Consider the following 9,867-nt stretch of genomic DNA (forward strand, 5'->3'; position numbering starts at 1 on the left):
ATTTAAATAGACTAAATAAGTAAATGTAATAGCTACATATGTAAATGCGCAGATACAATGATTTCCTTTCGTAACCAATGACGTAGACCTCTCAATGATCGTAGACTTCGTTGCTATTATCACCGCACCTGCAGAATATGACAACTACAATGTTTTATGTTTCAAGTGCTACTGCCGGTCATACATGATCCTTAGGATGTCGAAACTCCAGGGCTGGTTGTTGCATTAACAGGGCTTTCTTTGTGTGCAATTGAGTGTTGTAGATATTAACGATGGCTCTTTTCTTATTCGGTGCATTAATACGAGAACACACCGACTCCAATCATTAATCTCCTTTAAAAAACAGAGGAAGGAAATTTCTCACAGATTGTAGCACTCGATGCTAGTGTTTATCAATTAGACCAATATTCAAAAAAGGTTTACTACTGCCCATATTCGAGTATAGTGTCTGTTCCCTGCTCTGTGAGACATCAATTAGCAAGTCTGCCGCTCTAGAATAAAAATTTTTATCGTTTGAACCAAATTTGGCGGTTATCCGTCAACTCGTGATGGTCATGAAAAACAACTCGACAAAGAACTGGCGCAAAAGATAGTCAAACCCAATAGGCCCTTCAAGTAAATTCCGCTGATCAGGCTTCAGTACTGGCATATGCGTACCATGACACCCGCTAGTCATTGATCGTAGAATCACATACGTCAACTGATACCCGTATAGAGTTGCTGATTCATCCTCTGATGTACTATGATGCCCAGGATAAAGCGGAGCCAGCCGGCTGCCTGTATTGTATAGTTGTCGAGGTGTTCTTGGTTGGATACACAGACAGTCTTGTTTTATCGTATCTTTTTTTGTTCGGGATATTCCAACTTGGATAAGTAGGCTAATGATGCATGTTGGTATTCAGTACCAACACGTGACGCCAATATTGTCACTACATAGACTTGAGAAAAGGACGCAAGTGGCATTCTCAAACTTCCTGTGCTAATCGGCAATTTTATGGGATAGGTGAAGCCGAGATAAGGCCTCTATAACAAATTCAGTTGTTCAGAGACTCATGTTCATTGTCTCTGTTTGAAACTATTAATGCTCTGGTGGCAATCCTCATACCGATAAACTTTTCTTGATCCTTCACGCCTGATATACCAATCGATGCCCAATACTAATGGGAGACAACACATTCAAGTGAAGTCTTACTTATTATTTTGCAATCCAATAGAGCAAGGAATAATATTTTCTGCCGATTGGTGATGAATGCAGCGATAAGCAAGTCAATGTGCTTTGTAAAAATTTGTTCAGAAGTCCATATATATATACAATGCAGACTCAGACAATTTAATCGATTCTCATGTAATACATCTAGAGCTAGAAATATTTCGGAACTCTGAAATACGTGAGAGCTTATTTAATAAAATGGTCTTCTGAATGATATTCTGATGGTTCTTCTGGAACGTGTTCGGACAGAAAATTATATCGTAGTCCGTGGATATCTATATGCGACTTCTATATGCAAAGGTATGCTTGACACGATAAGATATCCGTTTAAATTAAATTCGTATCGCAAGTATACATGATGTAGATAGTACACTGTTGTGCAAGTTAAATTATAGACTTGAAACCCCTTTTGTCACGTTCGTTGATATTACATCTAATCCGGTACAATGTTCTTTGCGATATAGCTTTTAACCCTTTTGCGTCAAGGAAAGATATACATATAGTATATTTTATATGCTCTGTTCGTAGTGATTCGAGAGATGATCGATATGTGCACATGGGCGGCTGTCAAAATCAGAAGCCTTTCACAGCTCTGTGTATTTTGTTAATATAAGTATTCAATACAAAATAGGGGAAACTTGGGTCACACCAATGGACAGATGGTAATCATGTGTTTGAGAAGGCCGAACAAATCTGATCAAGTATAGTAGAGTATTGCTTAGCAGTGAGGAAACAAACCTTCAATTAGTGCGCTGAAGTATCTCTACATGCGGTATTGGAACTTATAGAGGTATGCATGGACTGCAAATGAAATTGTGTTTGTATGTACCAGATATGACATTTCATCTTCTCCAAGAAAGAAACATGCAATACGTAGATTGATAAAAAACTCATCTTGATCAACGGTGATCATCAAAAATAGGTGTTTGTATATCGGGTCCAGTAGATCGATGCGACAAGAGACTTCGTTTCTACCTCGACACAAGGTATCAAAATCTTGCAGAATACAGCCTACGCTACTAGTTTTTACATGCTGAAAGTGAGAGCGTTGATTGATCAAATACCGATTCAAGCTTAGCACATACGAAATGTGATATAATATCAACACTTTGTGTAAGGCTAAATTTAATATGCATTTATATTTTTGTGAGGAACTCTGCCGTGGTTGACTATCGTTTATAACATTAACCTTCGAAACCCGGCGACTACCAGCTCTGGTGATCGAAGCCTGAACATTGAAAATACTTTGAATGGGTCACATTCCATAGCTTCGAAACCCTACTCGATTTGCACACAAATCTCGTATCGCCGGTTTGTAAGAAGAAATTTTCATTCATATTTCGGATGTATTTATTCCCAGGGCGAGTATTGCCACCAGAGAAGCATGTTAAACCCCTAAACCCTAAATTATCAGCCACCTCTCAAGGTCACCACAGAAGCATGGATGTAAAATAAAGCGGACTGGCAGTGCGCAATGGCATTCCCCGACTACGAACCAACAGTGACGTCTGTACATCGGTATCTAACACCTAGCTACCAGTATTCGTCGGTCCCGAGGGAGGTCTCGTCAGCTGCTTCAAAAAAAGTCGATTATAGAAACGAACGTGCCTATAGCAACCCTCGCTGGTCCCACATCAGCGACTTCCGCTGATTGAACATTTGTCTAGGCACTATCATAGATATTTGTGTACCTCTAAGACCATGTGCTGCCTTATGGTCCGTGTTCATAGCTCGCATACAGCGCGGTGTTCATAGCTCGCATACAGCGCGGTGTTCATAGCTCGCATACAGCGCGATGTGTATATCATATACAACACTGTGTCTAATACATTTCTCCGTCATTGTCAGACGGCTGGGTTTATACCTTTGTGGCACTCGTGGGCCCTCTTCGTTCAACAGTCACCCCCAATGACAGTCTTCAAACTGCCATCACCTACGCCAGAGCTCATCCCGAGTTCTCCAAACACTGTCCTGTATGCCAGGAGGAGAGACTCAAGAGCAACCCGGTAAAGTATGCGATCTCTGACTCGATTTTTTGGACCGGCCGAGCAGTTCTAGTCGACCTCCAAGGTCCCATATCCAAGGATCGCGATACCTTAAACATTATCTGCGATGGGACCCGATATGGTGTTCACTCCACTCTTCCTGATAAAGTGCATATTCCTAAGACTCTTCTGGCTCTCCTCGTCTAGATCCCTGCACATTACAGCCCTCGAACCATGTTTGAGCCAGCAGACGCGCGACATGTTCCTCGCTCGCGGGATGGCCCTTCGCAATTCCCCAGCCAACACGCTGCAACTTAACGGCAAAATCGAAAGCTCCATCCACACTAAGGTAACTACACTATTGTTGATCGACTCCCTTCAGCCTGTCGCTCTCTGGGCGGACACCATAGCTCATGCGGATACGATTCGTAATGAGAATTCAGATGCCAACGAACATATCCATTCTCTTCCGATAAGTGGCATGGTGCCACTGTCCCACGTTTCCCAGACGCACGCTACGGATGCGTGGTCATGTTCAAACTCTCGGGTACAACTGCCAACACTGCGCATAAGTATTGTTCCCTTGCTAGCTTTGGCGTTTTTCTCGGCCGTGAACCTCATTGTACCCCTGACACCTGAAAGATACAAAACTTTGCAACGCAATGTTAACTCTATTCCAGGGATGTCAAGTGCCTCCCTGATGAACTTCCCCAATGGAACGCTTCCGGAAAACGTTGCACGCGTTCCACAAATCCTTCGGGCTACGTCATCCCTACAGAGTGGTATAATTTTGATTCTTCCCTCACTGCGTCAGTGCCCCATGTTCCAACCATTCCTCCGGCTGTTGCCACACCTCCACCTATTCCCGTCGTCGATGCGTCCTCCTCTACGTCCCCACAAGGTGTAACAACTCCCGCATCTAAACCATTTTCCGCCTCGGCCTCTACTTCTCAGCCCCCTACTTCATATGTCTCCCAACTTCCAGCTCCTCCCACACAGTCGCCTGCTCCACGAGACATAGCTACTCCTCGATATCCGTCCCAACCTCATCTTACGACGACGCCCGGTTGTACATTCTCTCCCATCGGCATTTGCTACGACAGTGAACAACGATCACTTCCAGTATACGACGCCCCCTGGCCTCATCACCAACTTCCAGACGTATCTTGAAGATCGTCGTCGTCAACGTATGCAACCTACACTTGCTAATCAACCTTCACCTGAGTCACCCCCTCATGTTCCCGCGGATGCCATGTCATATACGGTATACGATGGTTTAAAATAATCCGGGCAGGGTAATTCCTCCGGTAGTCATTCCTCTGTCACTATACTTGATGACGATAATATCTAGCCGCATGACATTTCTCCACCTTCGTCACCGTCCTTCGATGATGATATCAACAACCCTTAAGATTTGAGCGACTACATCGCCGACTTCGATTTTCCAAACTCAGCTCCTCCTCATGTTCGCTTTGCATCCCCTGATGACCTCACTGTCATCACACCACTCGAACTCTTGTCCCTACTCGACACTTCCCTCCCCCGGAGTGTTAAACAGGCATAGAAATCATCTGCATGGCCACAGTGGCAGGCGGCCATTGTCAAGGGTTTAGAACGATCTCGCTGACGTGATTTCCATGACGTCTGTTCCGTCCAACACGCGCATCATATCAGGATATTCTCCGTACCTTCATGGCACGTGCGGCTCGCCTAGGACTCGATGTGTTCCACTTCGATGTGGACACTGCTTACCTCTACTCAAAGCTTGAATGTTACCGTGTACATGCATCCCCCGGCAGGTAGCGTTGAATCCGGTAGCTACCCACCTGGCCACGTTCTGAAACTCAAACAGGGCCTGTACGGCTTCCGTCAAGCCGGCCACCTCGGAACATAAATAGATATCGCCACTAAACTCTCTCACCTACGCTTCCAACGCACTGCTGCCGACGAATCTCTTTGGTACCATGATGGATTTAAAATTCTTCATATGATTTACGTTGATAAAATTGTGCCTGCAGCTGCCCATTTTTCCCGAATGAAGCTCTGGTTCTTTCGCGCCTTAAGCTTCCATTATTCAATGAAAAATAGAGTTTGGCTAGGCACATCGTCGGATTTCGGATCCGTCTATATTCTGAATCTATCACCCTCGTCCAAATCGCATATATCGAGCACATGCTCGCCAGCTTCAACAAGATTGACGCCCTCCCTAAATATACGCCGGGTATTGGTGTTCACCCCGCATCACTCGACGCCCCATCTTATAACGTGCTTTGCAGCCAATATGACGCGTGTTGACATTGCGGCCTGTTTGCATCAGCTCGCGACATTTTCGGCCGCTCCTAACGAACCACACTATAAGGCACTCACCTGCATACTCCAGTACCTCTCTGCTACTCGTCAATATGCTTTAGTTCACACTAATCAAACTGCTGACGAACCGCTCGTTGCCTACACCGGTAGTGACTAGTGGGGCTGCAATCCGATACGGTTCTCTGCTTTAATGGGACTCCAGTCTTCTGGAACTTTCAAACGCAGGAAACCACGGCCCTCAGCTCTACAGAGGTTGAATACGTCGCCTTATCTGAATCCGCACGCAGCATTGCCTTGTACGCAATATGCTGGTCGCCATGCGCATTCCTCGCAAGCACCCAGCTATCCTCTGGGATGCAATCCTCTATCAAATAGCTTTGGGTACAGGGACCCCCAGGGGGCTGAAACACATCGCGATCCGTTATCACTATGTCCGCGATTTTAGGGTTTGAATCTTTTCGCGACCAGCTTCTGAAAAACACGCGTGCTTAGTTTCCGGGGGAGGTTTTAAGCGTAACATGATGTCAACTTAGTTCCAACAAACCTAAACCGGGGGTTTCCCCTGTATACTTGTTTGTTCATAGCTACATCAGTATTTACCATAGTTACTGAACACTACAAGAACTTTGCACATATGTATACACTTTTAATTATAAATAGAAACGCAAACATAAATAGAAGCACAGTTGTTCTAAGTAAATTTCGAATAGACCTATTATATTCTCTGATACAATAATTTCCCAGGTCTAAACATGATGTTACTGGCCACGTATTCACCAACAATACAGACTAACGCTACAATATGTATCAGTGACGACTGAGTGTGTATTGCGATATATCTTAGACGGATCGCTAGCACTGACTTGAAATTTTCTTCAGTTTGTAAAACGCTTGCACGTGAAGTGTAAGAATACTTGTACAGCAGTCCCGAGTGTGTTCGGGTATTACCGTATGTGTTATAGACTACTTAGTTTTTTTATGGATTTATATCGTTCACATCAGCAACGTCCCCAAAGAACCAGATGGCTGCATCCTGATGAATATGAAATCATTTTCAAGTCCACTTTATCACACAGAAGAAATGGAGAACTATAGTGGTGCAAACAACTTCCTATATATCCAGAAGTTCAGTGTCAGTATCTTGAAACATGAATCGGACATGAACAAAAAAATATGCGAAGAAAAGTTTGGAATGGTGTGTAGGGCACTGTCGTGTAAATACCGTGGAATGAAAAGTATCAGCTATCGGATTGTTACCGTGTATGTTACAGACTCTTTTGATTTTTTTTAATGTATATATTTTGTTCGCAACGGTTACGTTTCCAACGTATCAGATGGGCTGTATCCTGGTGAATATGAAACCATTTCAAGTCCACTTTATCACACAGAACGAATGGATAACTACAGTGGTGCAAACAACTTATTAAATAACTATATTGAAATATGAATCGTATATGAACTAAAAAAATGCGATAAAAAAAGTTTGGAATGGTGTGCAAGGCACTGTCATGTAAAAACAGTGGAATGAAAATTATCAGCCACCGGGGTTTTACTGTATATGTTACAGACTTTTTTAATTTTTTTATGTATTTATTTTATTCGCAACGGATACATTTCCAACGTATCAGATGGACTGTATCCTGGTGAATATGAAACCATTTTCAAGTCCACTTTATCACATAGAATGAATGGATAACTACAGTGGTGCAAACAACTTATTAATAATCCAGAAGTTCAGAGTCAGTATATTGAAACATGAATCGGACATGAACAAAAACACGCGAAGAAAAGTTTGGAATGGTGTGCAGGGCACTGTCGTATAAATACCGTGGAATGAAAGTATCAGCCATCGGGGTGTTGCCGTATATGTTATAGACCATTTAGTTTTTATGGATATATACCGTTCACAACAGCAACGTCCCCAAATCATCAGGTGGGCTGTATCCAGGTAAATATTTTCAAGTCCACTTCATCACACAGAAGGAATAGAGAACTGTAGTAATACAAACAACTTCTCATATATTCAGAAGTTCAAAGTCAATATTTCGAAACCTGAATCGGATACGAACAAAAAAAAGTGAAGAAAGATTGAATGCAAGGCACTGTCGCGTAAATACAGCGGAACGAGATTATCAGCCACCGGTACAGTATAGAGATGCTCACGGTTTCCGTACCCAATAGTCTGCTGCATAGCTTGAAGTATGCTACTTGTTTGTTCTCTGTAATGGTTTTTTTTCCAAACACTTACTTGCAGCATCTATTCGAGCAAAAGAGACAGCGCTGCACCCAGACTATTTGCACGGTACATCAATCTACATACCAACATCCAATTGGCTATGTTCAACGACACACAGAGCCTTTATCTATGTATTTTATCTGTGTATCATTGGGGGCATATATAGAAACTTGACAGGTGCAAACAATTAAATTACGTGGACACGTGGCCAAAAGAAGAGGTAGGATAGTCCGTCGCCATTTATGCAATAGCAGAGCATTCGAAGTAATTTGCGGCCTATTAAAAAAATATGCATGTATCTCACAACATTGCATCTGCATATTGATGTCTCAGATATGAGTCTGATATGGTGAGATAAATACACTGGCAGCAACCACATTTCTCACAATATATGCATAATGAGGTATAAACTATAGCACAGCTGGCACGGTCACCGCTCTCTAGTATCTCTGTATACAGCATACTTGCGCGAGATGTCGGCGTATTCTCGCCTCAGTACCTCTGAGTGTGGCAGAGGTAGAAATATAACTCTATAGTTATACTGTGTGACTGCATTCAACACCGGTTAAGTAGCATACACAAAGGATACATACAGCTAAATAGGTTGCATACCAGATTGATTGACAGTAAGAATAGCGCTCGCAGAATATGACCACTTAATACTAATAGTGTACAGTAAAATGCTATTACCTACAAACCTATTACATCAACTACATAAAGAATTAATCAAGGTATTGCCGAGAACTCCACAGCATCAGGAGTCCTCACTTCTTCAAGAGCAACATTGAATTTTAGACACCTTTTAAATTTAAACAAAAGTCATTCTTGCTTAGATGTAGATATTTGTCTGAGCTTGCATCTGTTTCAAATTATCATCAAAGTATCCGGGTATGCGAAGGTAATAATTATCGATGACAGATATTATGCAGAAAGCATTTTGAAGTTTATGATAATGTTCCTATCATAAATGAATAGGCGACTTAGTTTGATTAAATCACGCTGCAGAACAAATACACAAAGGACCAAGTACGTGAGTGATGACACATGTATTGGCATATAATGAGCTTATCAATAAATAGTGCGCGTCATCAGGTTGGCATCGCGCCCTATGATAGAATGCGACATGTGAGTTAACAGACAAAATATGATTTAGATACGTAGAACTGGAAGATAGTGTGGCTTTCAAATATCGACACGCACCGCGCGAATAGCGTCATCACACGCTCACGAAACTCGTAGTTGTTTGAAATTAATAAAGGCGACGTGGGAATGAACACACCAAACATACTTTCGATATGTAAAAATAAGTATCGATGAGAGAAAACATATGATGAAGAAAGTAATTTTTAGTTTGCAGATTGTTTCTATCATAAATGAATAGGCGGCTTACTTTGACTGAATCACGCCGCAGAACGAATACACAGAGAATCAAGTACATGAGTGATGACACACATGTCCTCTAATAGGCTTATCAATATGCAGTCCGCATCATCATTTTGGTATCGCGCCCTACGATACAGACAAATCATGATTTAGATCAGTATAACTATAAGATGACGTAGCCTTTAAATATTTACACAGCACGAACAGTGCCATCTCGCTCTCACAAATTTTGTACTTGTTGAAGGATGCGACGTGAGAATGAACACACCAGACATCCTATAGTTATGTAGAAATGTAAAATGATGTAGTTTTTAAATATTCACATGCACCGTACAAACGATGGCATCTCATAAAATGTGTAGTTGGAATAGAAATAATACAGTACAAAGATTAGGCGTATCAGCTACAAGTAACTAGAAATCATACTTCGAAAGAAAGAAGAAGAAAAACAGGTGGTGTTTGTAATATTCAACTCTGAATCCACTTCTGAAATAGCTCATTTTCAGATTTTGATGGGAATTTAAACTAGTGTAGGGATTGATATGTAGAAACGGGTAACCATATCGATATGACTAGACGTAGAGCAGAGAGATACGATTCGAAAATGTTGAGTACCTCTCCAGGACCTCTTCATTGTGATTCAATTGGGCCAGTGTCAAGGATGAATGCCCCTTCTCGGTTGTATGCACACCGATCGGCGGTACAGTCTGCGAACTGTACTATTTTTTTTTCGAAACTTGATT

General features: G+C 42.1%; 1 protein-coding gene across 1 annotated transcript; it reads left to right on the top strand.

Moving 5' to 3' along the window:
* Nucleotides 1-3,322: 3,322 nt before the first annotated feature.
* SARC_00448 (hypothetical protein) lies at nucleotides 3,323-4,102 on the top strand (the record flags this gene model as incomplete). Its single annotated transcript, XM_014305838.1, has 1 exon — nucleotides 3,323-4,102. The coding sequence occupies one exon, from the start codon at nucleotides 3,323-3,325 to the stop codon at nucleotides 4,100-4,102; it is 780 nt and encodes a 259-aa protein (XP_014161313.1).
* Between the last annotated feature and the right edge of the window lie 5,765 nt (nucleotides 4,103-9,867).

The sequence above is a fragment of the Sphaeroforma arctica genome (assembly GCF_001186125.1).
Source record: "Sphaeroforma arctica JP610 unplaced genomic scaffold supercont1.14, whole genome shotgun sequence".
Lineage (NCBI taxonomy): Eukaryota > Ichthyosporea > Ichthyophonida > Sphaeroforma > Sphaeroforma arctica.